This window comes from Solanum tuberosum, unplaced genomic scaffold (assembly GCF_000226075.1).
Source record: "Solanum tuberosum cultivar DM 1-3 516 R44 unplaced genomic scaffold, SolTub_3.0 scf00150, whole genome shotgun sequence".
Lineage (NCBI taxonomy): Eukaryota > Viridiplantae > Streptophyta > Magnoliopsida > Solanales > Solanaceae > Solanum > Solanum tuberosum.
The window spans coordinates 158,583-175,150 of record NW_006239073.1 but is presented as its reverse complement, the minus strand read 5'-3'; the positions used below and the strand labels follow the sequence as shown (position 1 = coordinate 175,150).

Here is a 16,568-nt window from a genome sequence, read left to right as displayed (position 1 = left end):
GCAACAGCAACAGTAGTAAAACAGTTCAGTTAAACGCTCGTAAAGATCAACTTGCAAAGAGTTCCTAAAGAACTGTCACTCTTTTCCAAGAGAATTATTGCTGAAAGTTGCTATATATACAAGGAAAGTAAGACATCTTATGCCGTTTATACAGAGAAAGTATGCATCAACCTCTATACATCGGAGCTCATCAATAAACTTAGTCAGACCATAAGTGTCGGATTGCACCCCAATCTAAGTCTTCATCTGATTGAGGGGCCTCAGGGTCAAGATTGCGAACAGAATCAACCTCACTTGCATGACAATCTAAGTTCTCATCTGATTGGTGGGCCTCAGGGTGAAGATCGCGCACAGTATCAACCTCACTTGCAGGACAATCTAAGCTTTCATCTGATTGGGGGGCCTCAGGGTGAAGATTGCGAACAGAATCAACCTCACTTGCATGACACTCTACTTTTACATGTGGTTGCATTGCCTCAGGCTGAAGATTGGGTGCAGAATCAACAGCAGTTGCATGCCAATCTATGTCCATATGTGATTGTGATACCTGTGAATCAGGAACTGAGGCAACTTTGGCTTTGAGAGTATTCTTGAACATCATCCCCATTCCGAAAAGTATTGCTAGAACCGCATATGTCAATAGAAGACGTACTGCAAGCATCTGCAAGGCCCCCTAAAAGCAAAAACAGTACTACATGATTTGAAATTGCACAAGAAGCAGTAATTTAAACTGAAGAGCACATGTAGATGCAGAGTATGGTCGAGTTTACAAGCAGCACAAATCAATTATCGTCTCTAAAACAATGAATACGTGCATTGTACTTCTTCCATCTATGTCATAATACTAGTTAAGTGCTATACCTAAAATCAGTTGTGTGCGCAAATATATACCGATGAACTAGAAATAGCAATATCATAATTGGATCTCAGTAAGGGTGTCGGTATTGAGCCATAAAGTGTGGGCATCCAAATTCAACAGGTTGGGCGGGTCGTGGGGGACATTCATCTAAGTGGAAAAATAGGAACAGCCCAAATCAATCATCCAACAGGCTACATTGCTAACCACTACAGGATTTCGCCAAATAATAGAGGAATAAACTATATCTCAATCCAGGCAAGTTGGGGGTCGTTAAATAGTAAATGACTTGAATAAAGAAAATTACAGCCAAATTCTTTCGCTTATTGCAGAGTGAACGATTTTTAGCAACTCAACTGTAAAGCTTACAGAGAAAAATAAAACTGTAGAAGTGATTTCTAGTTGGATGGCTTGGACTGTGACTCACACCTCAACCCATTCTGACGCAAGTGAACTTTGAGTGATTGCTACATGACTCTTTATTTACTCACCCATTTTAACTCAGCCTAAGTTTGACATCATCTGAACATGCGACACCCTAGATCCATAGAAGTAGCATAATAGGAAACTCTTGCCAAGAGGCAAAGCATACAAGTGAAAAATGACCAACATTAAAGTCTCTGTAATTATGCATTACTGCTTCAACATTTAACTAAATTGATAGTTCCCAAAAGACTCTAGCTAGAAGGTTGAAGTGTTGACAGAATACCCATTTGATCTAGGAGATGTCCATCAATGATCAAAGGAAGGTGCAGTAAAGCCGTTTTACAGACAAATGAACTTTAAAAAGTCCCTAACAAAGAAGTGAAACCGCCTAAAACATGAATCAACCATGTAATTTGCTCTAACAATAATCTCACCTTGCTGCTATATGGGCTTTTGAAAGGTAGGCCTTTTTTGAAGGGTAGGTTTTTATCAGCATGCTCAAGACAATGGCGCAGCATGTTGAGTATAGTCAACCTAGTCCCAAAATCATCACTTTCTGAAAACACAAAACCAAAAGGAGAAACATAGAACGGGGGTGCGGGGTGGTTAGAGTTTTGTTCAACTTAAACAAATTCATGTACTAGCATGCTAACTTATCTTGATGTCACCTGGTATGTCAAAAATTTGTTTCTTGGGATGAATACCCAGCAGCTGTCCCAAATGCATGCGGATGCGCGTACGATCCGAAAGTGAAAGTAAATCACCATGTGTGAGCACAACAATAGGTTTTTCATCTGAGATGGCGAGAATACGCAAATTAAAAGAGCTGTAATATGCTCCAACAACGAGAAAGAGGAAATGGGATGATAGATACTGAAATATGTTATAAACTTAGTATCGATCTGACACTTGTTTTTGGATGGGCCAACACTTCTTCACATGATTACTTCAACATTATTTTGTAAATCCACAATGAACTCCCCCATATTCTGATCAAGGGAGCTTCAATTAATATTAACCGTTATCTAATAGAACATTCCTGTCTACATATTTTTCTAATACGAACAAAATGCATTTAATATTTAATCAACTACACTGCTCTTAAAAGGCCAAAAGACAGATTGAAGTGATAACAACATTACAATAAAGTGAATTAATACCTTTGAATGACAAGAGAGGGTAGTTGAAATTTGTAGCAACAGCTCGAGTTTGTTGCCTCTTTGTTTCATCATCACTGTCCATCGATTGCAGAATTTGGACCGCACTGACAACAAATATGACACAATTAACCACATTGGTCTCACTGGCACAGTATCTATTTCGGCTAACGTTAGACTTCGGATGTGCATCATCAGAATCCCTGTCACAAGGAGCATTTCAGAGAGTCAAGGTACCCTAAGTAAGTTTTTTTTAAGTAAATTCAAAATAAATCATATAAACCTCATTATTAGCTTCCCATGACGAACCCCTTTTGTCATCCAGCGGTCCACAATTTTCTTATTTTCATTCAAATCATCCGACAAACCACGTGTGTCATACAAACAGAAAGAACTAGAACCTTTTGGCATCGTGTACTCGTGGAGAAAATATGTCCCATCTCCATCAGAAGAATCTGGTAACCCACAGATTCAGAACCATGAAGTTGTTATGACATGTTAATAATCTGACAACTAATATGTAAAGAAAAAACCAACATGATTGAATTAGTATCTAGGACAAACAAAGGAAATATGATACTCACATTTATTCTAATATATTTTATCTGAGTTTCACTTTATTACATGAGCAAAGGGGAAAGAGAACATACACGATACTTGAGCTCTTTCTGGTGTAAAAGGATCATCATCAAACACTCTGGAGATCTTGTTAATAAGACAGCTTTTTCCAGATCCTCTTGGACCAATCAACAAGAGTGTCATCTTTTTTGGTATATTGTAATCACTCGCTTTCATGCCACCCACCTCCTCAATCCATGATCCAGGGGTGTAGCTGCAGGTGTTCATTTGCCATGTAACTCAACAAATGCATAGTATTTACAAGTAACCCAAGACAAGGAACTTTGAACTTTATAATATGCTATGTGGAATCTAACGTGTACAATTGAGAAACTGAATAACTACTGAGATGAAGTAAGATAAGGTTATGCAAAAATAGAAAGTAGCTAACTAAGTTAAAAATAGGCAAGAGAAATGGCAAATATTCTATCACTGGGCACTAATCCAAATCTAGTTGTCTCTACTCTCTAGGCCTTTAAGTGAACAAACAATAATTGCATAAAAAGAAGAACTTGTATTTGTCCTCTCAAATAAACTGGAATGAATTCCATAAATTACTGTACCTCAAGATTTTACTTTTGGCTTCCTTCAAATAATCCTTATGGAACTGCAGTTCCTCATAGCTCTTGAGGACGTCCATATATACATTCCTTATCCGCTTTTTATTCACCTCATCAATTACATCTGAAGAAGCTTGAAAGAATTCCTCCAAATCCATAGAACCTAGTCCAACTTCTCCATTCTCTACTTTTGAGCCAAAAAGATCACTACCACTGCACACATTCCAATTTCCAACCACTGATATAACAAACATGTACACATACACACACAGAGCCTGTGTAGAGTCTCTGATTGTAGAAAATCATGAACCAGTAACAGAAAATACCTGCGAAACCAAGACGAACTTGGTGGATTATCAGGGAACTTCAGTTCAAAAGATGACTCTTCTGCAAGTACCAAAAATTCAATCTTTTTTCAGCCTTGTCAGTGTATCAAGTCTAGATTTTTAAATAAGAAAAAAACTAGATTTTTTTCCAGGGATATTTTGATCAAAAGATGACTATTCTTCTGCAAGTAGCAAAAGTTCAATCTTTTTTTCAGCCTTGTCAGTGTATCAAGTCTAGATTTTTAATTAAGAAAAAAACTATGCAAGAATCAATCAACTGTTTGTCTCAAGTCCAAATTAGTCCAGTGAGTTATATGATCAGATGTTCAAAACCGTCAACCTACTGCTACACCTCATTTTCTAAACTAATTCCACGAAATATATGTCACCTTCCACCACTAAACTCTGTCAGTTAGAACAAATAGGGAGAAATCACCTAGTACTATTTTTTATCTCGGAATTTGAACCTGACAACTACTGATTCTCAAAACACACCATACTTTACAAACATACATATCAAAAATATGCAAGAAATGTGAAAAATCACCCCACCCCACAAAAAAAAAACAATATGGGAAGATTTTCATATATTGTACCAGTGGAATGGATGAGAGTAGAATGAGGGGATGTAGTATCTCCACCCATAACTGTAAGCCTGCAAAACTCTACTAACTATTACTGTGATTTTGGGGGTTTTCAAAATCCACTCTTTTAAGGTTTAGAAGAAAAGAGTGGACTTCAAGAAGCTGATGATAGAATTGAGAAGTTTACTTAGCCAACAAGAGTTGAAGAAGCAAAAACAAGAAAAAAGGTTTTGAATCAGAGTGGAGTTGTGTGTTTTTTGGAGATTATCTGGGCTTCTGCCACGTGTTACCTGATTTAGCGGTGGTTGATTGGTTATTAGAGTCTCACAGTTTCATTAATTAAGGAGGTTACGTTACAGTTTAGGAAAAAATAATGAGGTTGGACATTTGATGAGGAAATTAACGAAATTGGTCCCTTATATTTGAGGTACGTACAAATTAGTCTTTTAAGTATGCTTTGAATGATTTTGGTTCTTTGAGTTTGACAAAAATGGGCATTTTTAATCTCCTTTAAATATTTTTAAAAAATTATCTTAAATTTTATGATAACTGTGGACAAAAATGTTAAACCATAGAACACCAGAAAAGTCTTGCTACATCTTACGATGGAAAGAATTGTAGTAGACACTAAAAAATAGACTAAACAATAAACATACCCAAAATTGCATATAAAAAAAGTTAAATTTCGAACTCTAGAAATAGATCATAAATAGCAGAAACTATATTAATATCGTACATAAAAAAGTAAGATTTCAAACTCTAGAAATAGACCATGAATATCATAAACTATATTAATTATACCTCCAAATGTGAATTCCCACAAATAAATTTTTATATATTCGTCGTAGATCAAAAGTGTGGACAAACTTAAAAGGACCAAAATGTTCAGATTATAGTTTGTGGACTATTTAAACTTACAGAGACATAAGAGACCATTTTTGTCATTTTCAATTTTCTCTTCTGGTCTTTGGTTGACAACTCTGAATTTGAACTATTAATTCCCAAAGTACAAATTCAAAATTTCATTATGTGATTATGTCCCTACCTCCAAGGGGAAATTGGACATTAAACTTTTCAAGAAGTGATGTTATTCAAGAGTAGCTAGCAAATCTTTTGTGGCCCCAAAAGGCCAGGCAATCAGCTCATCCAACTAACAATGAAAACAAAAACTAAATAAAGAACTAGAGTTGTATCTTTCTCCACGTTTATGATGGTTTAATAATTACAACAGTATACTTCAGTCATCTTCTATACGATTGTTCCCACAAGGACACCAACTACACCGCCTAAAAGGGGTGTGGGTCACTCTACATCTTTAGAAGAGAATCTTCTGAGAATTATGAAAAAAATCTAGTAAATAGACTTTAATTGTGCTGTCAACTACATTTACAGATTACAACTAAATACTAGTATAATTGCTTATTTAGTCGAACTAGAGACTTGAATCAGGAGCTCAAAGGCAACGTCCCTGCTGAAAGGATGACGACATAGCCAGAAAGGGGCGCTCCAAGAAGTTAGTCTGCAGAGATGTCATGCCAAAACCAGTTGATTGTGGAGCTCCAATAGTTGAGTGTGGAATCGTGCTGCAGACAAAATAAAGGGACAACTTTAGTTTCATGTTTCCTACAAGCAGCTTCAATTAATTGTTCCATGCAACAAAACAAAAACAAAAAAGATCATATTTCTGATCAATAGAGCGAGACCCACCCTTGCATTCCCCAGTACTGACATGCAAGTTGTGATACTATTGGGTCTTATTGGTTTTCCCGAGGACATGTATCTGATGCTGTCTGTTTAGCAGGGGTAGTGGAGAGTTGGAAGACTAAGTTATGTTCAATCACTAATATGAGAAATGATATTGAACAGAAATTTGTTAAGGAAACTGGGTAGCAAGATGATTCCATTTCTGTTCTCCGTAGGGGTAATACATCACTCAACAACCCACCAAAACTGGGTAGCGGGATGATTCCATTTCTCTTCTCAACAGGGGAATAATACATTACTCAAAAACCCACCAAAACTTATGCCATTAACAGAAACAAAATTCGATAAATGGATACTGACCTGAATGATAATGACAATGAGGAGTCCACCGGAGTAGATATTTGATGGTGATCAGTAGGAAACAATGACCAGAAAACTGAAAAGAAGAAATCAACACAGCCATGACATCTCTAAGTAAAATAGTATAGAAGGTGAAGATTTCAACCTACTACATTAAATACCCAGAAAGAACCATAATATGATGACAAACCTTTCAGCATTCTAGGTTTCATTCAAGAGTCTTAACACAAGGCAATTATACTATTACAGAACCACCACCCACCCATAACAAAAAGAAAAAAGAAGGTTGTATAAAATTGCAGAATGGTTAACACCAGGGACGGACCCACATGGAGCCGAGGGGGTTCACCCGAACCCCCTCACTCGGAAAATTATACTGTACGTATAGGATGAAGTTTACAATTTACGTATATATATTAAATTTTGAACTCCCTCAACACAAGATTAGTACATAGTGCAGAGGTTAAGCAGGTTAAGGTCCATGCATTTTAGCTGAGATCGAATCTCGGTGGAGGTGTTATCTGACAACTTTTTTTTTTCTTGTGAAGACTTAGTCAAACCTTTTCAAATAGGTTTATATTGTAAATTTATGGGTTTCTTTAAAATATTAAATCAATACATAGTAATATTTCAATAAAAAAAATTGATTTCCAATAAATATTATTATATACTTAATAAACTTTTTAATAAAAATATTTACTTTAATAAAAAAATATTTAATTTAAGCTCACTCGTATATGATTTGACCCGTTTATATCTAAATCGACTCGTTAATTTGTCAACACTATTAGCATGCTTGCTTTTTTCCGAAGCCCTGAACCAAAATCCTGGGTCCGCCACTGGTTAACACAATTGTTAAGTCCCACATTGGTGGGATGAGGAGCAGTTGGACTCCTTATATGAACTTGGACAATCCTCCTCATATAAGCTATCTTTTGGGTTGAGTAAGGCCCAAGATTCATTTCTTTACAACAACAATATATTACACTAGGAAGAAAAGTATATGAGCTACCTGAGTGTTGTGAGTGATCTTGGAAACCAGGGCAGAACATATCCTGCCAATGTTGTTAAAAACCTTTTAGAAGAATATATCAAAATCAGGAGTCTTATGGAAAGAAATCCCTGAAAACAGTGACCCAAGTATTAAAAAAAAAATTAAGACACTCACCGTTCCTGCACCTTGACTTTTACTTGCCATCTTTGCAGGAAATAAATCTACATGATGAGGTTTATGGTAAATTGTTTTAGGAAGATGCAACTGGAAAAGAGAGAATACAACAATAAAACAAAAACTTGAAAAATTAAGGCAAGACATATACTAAGCAAGGATGTCAGTCTTCATGCTCTTAAAGAATGATACTATCACAAAGATGGTTTTTTGCTTTAAGGGTGTTTTATATGATACAAGAGCCAGGGATGCTGTCTTTAGAAATATGTTTCCCTGGGCAAATTTGAGACGTTCTTAAACTTGGATTACCACCATATCAAGAATATATATTTCCTTTTTTAGTGGACAAAAGCGGTGCAGGTATTGCTTCTAAGAAACAAGATAGAGGAAGACACAATGAGTCAAGGACAAAGATGTCAGTTATTACAAAAGCCAGAATATACATGATTAAATTATAATTATTGCAACAAATTGAGCCATAGACAGTGGGATGTTATACAGAAATACACCTGAAATAATTAAAATCTTAAAAGTTCATACCTAGGCAAGAGGGAGTTGGGTTCACAGCCAAAGTCAAACCAAGATAGCAGTCATCTTTTTCTGTCCCAAAATCCCACAGGTTCAACTCAAGATTAGGCTCAGGTCCTGCACAACAGGATAGCTTCATGAACTAAAAGTGGACAGTGACAGATGCTAAAAGTATTTTACGAGTTCTCACCAACACTACTTAAATTCATCTGCAGTGGATCCCCTAGAGGACGAGGAATTGACATATCAACCTATTCATTAGCAAGTGGCAGGTTATTTTAATCTCCATGGAAGGATGCCAATTACAGTAAAAATCTGAAGCAAATGGCAAATAACATAAAATGGCTTACATGAAAAAATGGGTGCTGTAAGCATTGGTCAGCAGTTGGTCTTCTCAATGGGTCCCACGAGCAGAGTTGCTATGTCATGAAGGGAGGGATAGATCAGTAAAGAACCACTTTGTATTTCGTGCATAAAATATGCCAGCAATGTAAAGAAGCAGCTAGTAGGAATACCTTGATCAAATCAATAGCTTCCAAGCTAGCATTTGGAATGACATCAGACAGATTGGCTGGTGTAATCTATCAGGAACAAAAAAAAAAAAAAAAAGAATGATTTGAATACGTGATCATTCACATGTCTGTGATAAAGGTCAAAAGAAACTGGCTGGAAATTAGCAAGAAGTTCATCTGGACTTACATCAAAACAACTTATATCAAACAACCGTGAAGCACTTCTCAGTTCTGGGAAGCTAGTCCAATCTGGTGGTCCAAGAACACAGCATATCTTATACAACTGATCAATTTCACTGGTCAAAGAAAAAGGGAAGATTACTCTTTAAGGAAATAGTTCTCCAAATGATACGAATCAAGTTCCAATTACCCATAATATTTGAATAATATGCCCCCACAAGCTCTTGGAACTAACTACATCACCTAATTGTCGGTTACATTTGAGGTCAAAGCAGTCTAGACTCCAAAATAAAGAAGCTAGGACATCATTTTTGTGTAAGACAATATGGGATATGAAATCACCTTTCACCAGGGAATATTGGGCAAAGAGTGAAAAGCTCAGCAAGTACCGCGCCAACTGCCCACATATCTGTGTACAGACCTTATTCTCATGAGTCAAGAAAAAGATCAATTAACCAACAAAAACAAACATGAAATTTTATCCAAGAGTTCTTTCCACGCATTGAACAATTTCTAATGTAAGGCCGTCAAACTTAAGTATGTTTGAGAACTTCAAAAGAAGAGCAGTTCAAAGAGATGTATGTTTTTGGATAGATCATAGAATGACCATTAAAATTCCAAAACAAAGCAATCTAAAAAAATACAAGGAAAAGAGATTGAAAAACCCAAGCATGTGAAGTAGTGAATAGACATAAGATAACTTCAAGAATTGAAAAGGGAGCCAAGTCACCGGTCAACAATGTTCTAGAAAACTAACCCAAGTTTTTTTGTACATTCATCTAAAATCATGCTAGACAAACATGGGAAAAAAACTGAGGAAATTCTTAGTTTCTACTAGGAGAACACCAGCAAATGTCTCATATTCCAGTTCTACTATTGAATCAAGCCAGCATTTTAAAGTCAAGGGTTTGATGGGCCTGTGTTAGGCATGGTGAACATGGTCCACAGGATTTCCTGGCACTCTCCTATTTTCTTTTACACAACCTTCATTGAACCCATTGAAGGTTATATTACCTTCAAAGAGCCATGGCAGGTCACACAACGTGCTTACCATCAAAATCAACAAAAAACGTTTAAAGAAAGACTGTTTATACACCGTAAAATATCAACAAACACGAAATATACTGCTGCGCAATGTACTTAGATTTACAAGTATATAAGGACAAGTAACAAACTAGCTGCAACAGCCGTCAAGATTCAATAACAAAATTTCTGGATGCTAGCTTGAGTTTCTAAACATACTGAAACCTATTAGTGTCAAATGAAAAAATGATCCAGTGTGCCACACAAGAAGCTTCTGAAATTGCAAGAATGTACTGACAGTGCATACCGATAGCAGGTGTGTATGATGAAGATTGCAACAAAACTTCTGGTGCTCGGTACCTTTAAAAGACATTAGAACATCCTTACATCAGAGGCAAAAATTTTGCAAGCACTTGGAAACAAAGGATACACCAAACTAGAGAAGACAACTCACCAACGAGTTGAAACATAGTCAGTGAAAGGAGGCAATGAAGACACTTCACGAGCCAACCCAAAGTCAGCAATTTTAATTACGTCATTCGTCACCAGTAAATTCTCTGAGCCAGAACAAGTGTAACTTTAGTTTCTCACTTCCATAAATAAAGATAGTAAATAGACCACATGACATTTCAATACCAGGTTTCAAGTCCCGATGAAAGTAACCATTTTTATGCATATGGGCAAGTCCTTGCAACACCTGAGACATCAATCCTCGAATCTCTTCCTCTAGGAAAGGTCTTTGCCGATCTTTCATTAGTTGGTACAAGTTACGTTCCTAGACAATCAATAAGGAGACAGTTTAGAGGTTCACGTTGACATAGAATTTCGATATTCTGAAACTAAAAGCACTAATTGCCAGAGTTACATAAATGTACATTATGTTATCAGAACGAAAGATTCTGCAGCACAGACAATGAGAAAGGTGCAACACAATAATCTAGACAAAAGTCTTAAACTGATACCATGTACTCAAGTATGAAGAAAAGCTCATTGTTTTCCCTGACAATCTCTTTCAGTTTGATGATGTTAGGATGATTCAATTTACGGAGGGACTGCGCAGAGAAAGATTGAAAAGCTTAGCTTGCACCAAGAATATATAAATATGTACAAGAAACTCTTTTCTAACACGGTAATTTTTCTGAATAGATATGTTTAAATACTCCCTTCAGACCATCAATATGAGACCAAATAAGAGGAAACCTACACACCTTTATTTCACGTAGATTAATGCATTCTTCCCAAAAATAGAACTTCCTCTTCATTTTCTTTACTGCAACCTACAATACATGAAACGAAACTATAAGTTACAATCTTTGAGAGGAATCAACATCATGTGAGATGTACAAGCACAGAGAAACAATCAACATAAGCCTCTCCGTCAACTCCCTCCAAGGGGAACAAAGAAGAAAGTGAAAAGGTCAAATTTTATTATTCTTCATTTTTGGAAATAGCATAGGCATGATTAAAACTAATCTGATGACTTGACTATAAGTGGAATGGAACTTTAACATGGCTCTCACAAATTATTATGTATGGTACTAAGGCCCTTCTGGTTAGGCAGACTCTACCTGAGATTTGGAACATTTAGTACTGTTGTGTGAAAGATGCACCAATAACTTGCCATTACAAAGGAAACCAAGGAGCAAATCCAAATGTTCTGGCACTTACAAGTAATAACAATAGGATTTTATTAATTTAGACGTGCAACTCTTCAAACATGCACAGATCAAAATCTCTTTTGGTGCTGCCAGACGCAAACTTCCTACTCAAGTCTTAGATTTTGCATATATGATTATGGTACGTCTCCTTATATCAACTAATAAATGAGAAAGTCTGAAAAACATGTGTGGATATATAAAACATAATAAATACATAAACAAAGACAATCACTTACAATTTCAGATGTTTCTGTATTAATGGCCTTATATACATTACCACACGTTCCATCTCCAAGCTCCTTCAATATTCTATATCTGGAATTATAATGTCCCACAGAACAAAGTACAAAACTATTGGGTCATCAAAAGGAAAACCACCTCTTAATATCCAAATAGAGTGTGAACATGAATTACCTTTCCATTTTATGATTACAATGACTGGCGGACCAACACTTTTTCAATGGACCTCTAACCTCCTGATAGAGGTTTCTACACTGTAGAAACAGTGATCTTCACGTGATTGTTGACATATATCACTTTTTATGTGCAGCATACGATACGGTAAATGGTAAAAAATCCACCTCTCATCACAAAAGAAATTGAAAATCAATTGAAAGACTATCAACATGCTTAAATGCAGCCTTCACGAGCTGCAATCAGTAGTTATCATCTAAAAGGCAGCCACTGGTTTCTGTCAAATACTTGCTATATCTTGGATAAAGTAAGCCAACAAAATATCAAACCATGAACATGCCTCTTTTCATTGAGCTTCAGTTATGTTTTCTCTGTCAAGAAGTTACAGAGAAGTCAGAGACAGCTGTAGAACATGAATAACGCATGCTACCTTCAGTGCTTTAAAGGATTCAAGAATCTGGATTAAAAATATAAACCAAAAAAACATAAAAAGCAGAATATGTATCAAACAATCACAGAGAGAAAGGAGAGACAAGATGAGATAAAAAAGATGCTACAAAAATAGTGAATAGCATATGCAGGCTGCTATTCTGTGGAAGAGTTCTATTGTGTTACCTAGCCCACCGAGATCTATTCCAGTATTCTAAACACTACGGGGGCTCGCCTTCTATAGGATCTTTGGGACATCAGGCGAGAAATAACTACTCTGATCAGCTCATCCATGCCTACTATTATGATGATATAGAACCAGGACATTCAAAAGACAGGAATCACCGCTTGGATTTACCAATATCCATGAACATATGTAGCAATTAGCTTCACCTTTTCTTGTCGTAACAATGATTTCTATATGACACCAACAGCTAAATAGTAAACTGATTCAGTTTCAATTATTTTGAGAGGTCTCTGGTTTTTTTACTTTCTTCATATTTGTGCCGACCGTCAACAAACAGCTCCAAAGGAGAATTACAAATTAAAAACAATCCACCATAAGCACAAATCATATGACATGGTAATTGATAAATTAAATACACAAACACACATCAATGAAGATGATCAAAACTCAAAACTCCTCAGGAAAAACATGTAATAAACAAAATATTAAAAAACGCATGAACAGCTGGATGTTTATAGTGATAAAATCAAACAGCAATTGTGAACAAAAAAAAAAACAGATACAGATTTTCCAGTAACTCTTCTAGTGCCAATTCAAATCAACACCGAAAACAATCCAGTCACTTTATATTATAAAACAAAAAATACAGCAAAAATGTTGAAAATTGAATTTAAAGCTACAGAAGAATAATGCAATTGAATTTATTCATGATTTTCTGATCAACACAGCAGAAGTAAATTCTCCGGCCACTAGAAAAACGTATAATAAGCACGATATAATTTTAAAAACAGAGAAATTGAAGAAGAAAAAATCAAACTCACCGCTTAATGCTGTAGAAACAGTGAAACTTCAAACATCTAGAGAGAGAAAGATCAAGATAAAGGAAGATTTCTAGAGAGAAGATAATTGTTCCGATCGATAATGTAACAGCAAAATCATCATAAGAAGAAGCGTTGTAGAAGAAACCAAAATATATTTTGGAAACATATAAAAAGCAATTAAAATATTAAAATAGTTTTTTTTAAGATAAACAAGAGAAATTTAAAAACAAAAATCAAAAGAAAAAATTAAAAATTAAAAAATGGAAAAGATGCTTGGTGGTGGGGAAAAGGAGTGGTCCTCTTTCAAGTATGTTTACATAAAAGCCCTTCTGCCTATTTGTTATTTTCAAACTTATCCATTGTCGGTTATTTTGTGACAACTTTGCCCTATAATTGTTCGTAAAATTACGAACCTCTGCCATTTTGTGAACAGGTACTGATTGTAATTCTCAGGAAAAATAGGAATGTAATCGGTATTTCACATTTCACCCGACCACGCGATTTCGTATGAAAGAACTAGTCTTCTCATGGAATTTGACTTGGGCTTGAAGCTTGGGCTCGCGGAAATGAGTATAATTTGAAGTTGAGAAAGAATATTCCTTCGGATAGTTTCAAATATATGTAATAAAGTAATTAGTTTATAATAAATATAGTCACATTTTTATTTATATAAAATAATCAAAAGTCATAGAAGTATATATTGACTATATATTATGATACATTCAAAAAATTGAATCTTGTTTACCCATACATAAGTTATACATTGATTATTCATTATGATACTTGAAAAAATGAATATAGCATAACTATACCTGAAGTGTACCTGACTATTTAATCTCGACCAACTCAAAATCTCATTTAATAGTCTCAATTTTTAGATATGAAACCTCTCGATATTTTGAGTCTCCTGATATATAATTTATTCAAAACGATTTACGTTTGTGGTATATTGAATTTTAAAGAAAAGAAGAAAGATGACATTTAACCATTTTTTGGTAAATACTTTTTCAGAACGGCTATTTTTCATAATAATTAGTATAATTTTAGGCTCAATAGATGGTTAGTAAAATTTATGGGTTCTGCATAATTATTCCTAAACTATATCACATAAATTAACACGGAAGGAATACAAGTTAAATGATGACTCCCAAAGCAGATATTTATGCACTTAGCCTAGAGGTGTGTAAGAATTAAATCGACCGATAAATCGAATTGAAAAAAAGTGCTATTGATTTATTTCTATTGAGTTAACAGTTTTTTAATGATTTTATTAAAAAAGAAAATTATCGATATCGATTCGATTTTGGATTTTTAATACCCATTAAGATTGTAATACTTTACAGCTTTATCCATACATAAATTTAAATATCAATCTTAGTACCTTGTTGGTTAGTGTCTTTTCCCTCTAGCCTTCAATTCACATTTCACAGTGACTTTGAGTTCACAACTTCTTATTATACAAAACGTCAAAATCTAAACTAAAAACCATATTCCTCTTAATTTCTCTTTGTGTTACACTTATATAGTTTTTTCATGTTAGTTGAGTATTAATGTTTTATTTTAGGAGCATTTGTAAGATTACATTATTGTTTTACCGCGTCAAATTGTTTGAAGAGTCGTTTATTTGTTTTATAAGTATTATTGGTTAAATCAAAAATTGAAACGTTAAGTACCAAAACTGATAAAAAAATATCTTATTGATTTAATGTATTTGAAAGCCAAAAACCGATAAACTAAACTAATAATACATAAAGAGTAAAATTTAGATTTAGCAAACATAAAAATCATATTTGTATGCTATAACTATAGTTTGCATGATTGCGCTTCATAACAAATTTTATATTTACTATGGATCATCAGATTTGTATAAATCGCAGGCAGACATCTCGTTTGTATAAAAACACATCGATTGTATATGTATATTGGTTAGATAATTGTGTATATGTAACTACTATGTATATGTATCAATGATTGTGTTTGTATATCTGCATAAAATTTGAATTTGTATACAATTGAATCGAAATAAAATATTTGCATATCAAATCTCTCTCTCGCTTTATACAACACAAATTATACATTGTAATTTGTATAATTTGTGTTTGTATAAAGCGAGAAAGAGAGAAAGACAAAAGAGAACTGGTAGGGGAAGATATATATTTGTATAATTACAAGTGTATAAGACGAAAATATATATATATTTGTATTTGTATATACGATTTTCTCTTGCTTTATATAGACACAAATATAATTTATACATTTGTGTTTGTATAAAAGTGAAAGATGCAAGAGAGAGTGGCGAACGAGATTTTTGGGGAGAGAGGAGAATGACAAGTGTTTGCTACGGATTAGCATTAAATGAAACTGTGGTTGTAACATTTAATTTTAATTAATAGTTTGTTATTTTATATAATTTTTTCCTACATAAACCGAACCGAACCGACCACATGCGACTAACTTAGCCCGATAGTTGGGCTATTAAACGGGACTGCTTAGCGGAAAATATGGGCCTAACATAGCTTCTCGGCCCATATAAGTTAATTGTCTTAGGCCCACGCCCAATGTATGAATGACCCAAAGTACGAATCACAGCAACTCAACCAAACACACCCTTGTTTCTTCTCTCCGATACCGAAAATGCAGGCGACCGTGCGCCGTCCGGTCATCTCCTTTCTCTTCTCTTCGCTATCTCTCCGCCGTATATCCAACTCCTCCTCCGCCGATCACCACCCCAAAACCCTAACATCTCCGCTGCCGTTCTCCGATGAACTCCCAGTCCCTATCCCTCGGACCCGAACTCAAACTCCATTAGAGAAACAGTTCGAATCATGGATCAACAATCTCAAACCCGGGTTCACACCAGCTGATGTAAACGAAGCCTTGAAAGCCCAAACCGACCCGGACCTTGCCCTCGATATCTTCCGGTGGACAGGCCAACAACGGGGCTACAAGCACAACCATGTCACTTACTTAAACATGATTAACATTGCTGTCTCAAGTAAGCGCTATCGCGTTGCGGAGACCCTAGTCGAGGAGGTTCTCGCCGGCGCTTGCCCGCCG

General features: G+C 35.3%; 3 protein-coding genes across 5 annotated transcripts in view; 1 reads left to right on the top strand and 2 right to left on the bottom strand.

Annotated features, from left to right (window-relative positions):
* Positions 1–24: 24 nt before the first annotated feature.
* Positions 25–4,853, bottom strand: LOC102585619 (uncharacterized). 2 transcript variants are annotated; one of them, XM_015311021.1, is made up of 10 exons: positions 4,540–4,853; positions 3,944–4,004; positions 3,621–3,830; positions 3,090–3,271; positions 2,723–2,894; positions 2,443–2,642; positions 1,951–2,076; positions 1,717–1,838; positions 439–673; positions 25–294 (listed from the first exon to the last, which is right to left on the bottom strand). In XM_015311021.1, exons 1-10 carry the CDS (start codon positions 4,586–4,588, stop codon positions 200–202), a joined length of 1,452 nt encoding a protein of 483 aa, XP_015166507.1. In that variant the 5' UTR covers positions 4,589–4,853; the 3' UTR covers positions 25–199. The 2 variants fall into 2 exon arrangements, with proteins under 2 accessions (XP_015166507.1, XP_015166506.1); XM_015311020.1 differs by having other exon boundaries at positions 25–673; positions 4,540–4,852.
* Positions 4,854–5,697: 844 nt separating this feature from the next.
* On the bottom strand, positions 5,698–13,674 carry LOC102591469 (serine/threonine-protein kinase MHK). Of its 2 annotated transcripts, none has more exons than XM_015311022.1 (18): positions 13,512–13,674; positions 12,075–12,445; positions 11,897–11,975; positions 11,211–11,279; positions 10,965–11,054; positions 10,639–10,777; positions 10,457–10,559; positions 10,310–10,362; positions 9,322–9,388; positions 8,987–9,095; positions 8,803–8,868; positions 8,638–8,706; positions 8,478–8,538; positions 8,300–8,404; positions 7,760–7,806; positions 7,604–7,666; positions 6,592–6,667; positions 5,698–6,110 (listed from the first exon to the last, which is right to left on the bottom strand). In XM_015311022.1, exons 2-18 carry the CDS (start codon positions 12,080–12,082, stop codon positions 6,058–6,060), a joined length of 1,257 nt encoding a protein of 418 aa, XP_015166508.1. In that variant the 5' UTR covers positions 12,083–12,445; positions 13,512–13,674; the 3' UTR covers positions 5,698–6,057. The 2 variants fall into 2 exon arrangements, with proteins under 2 accessions (XP_015166508.1, XP_006352670.1); XM_006352608.2 differs by having other exon boundaries at positions 7,604–7,646; positions 13,512–13,672.
* A 2,413-nt stretch (positions 13,675–16,087) lies between these two features.
* The window catches only part of LOC102591141 (pentatricopeptide repeat-containing protein At3g25210, mitochondrial), a 2,715-nt gene continuing 2,234 nt past the window's right edge, over positions 16,088–16,568 (top strand). Inside the window, exon 1 of the mRNA XM_015311019.1 lies at positions 16,088–16,568. Coding sequence (XP_015166505.1) covers positions 16,146–16,568 — 423 coding nt within the window. The 5' untranslated portion in view covers positions 16,088–16,145.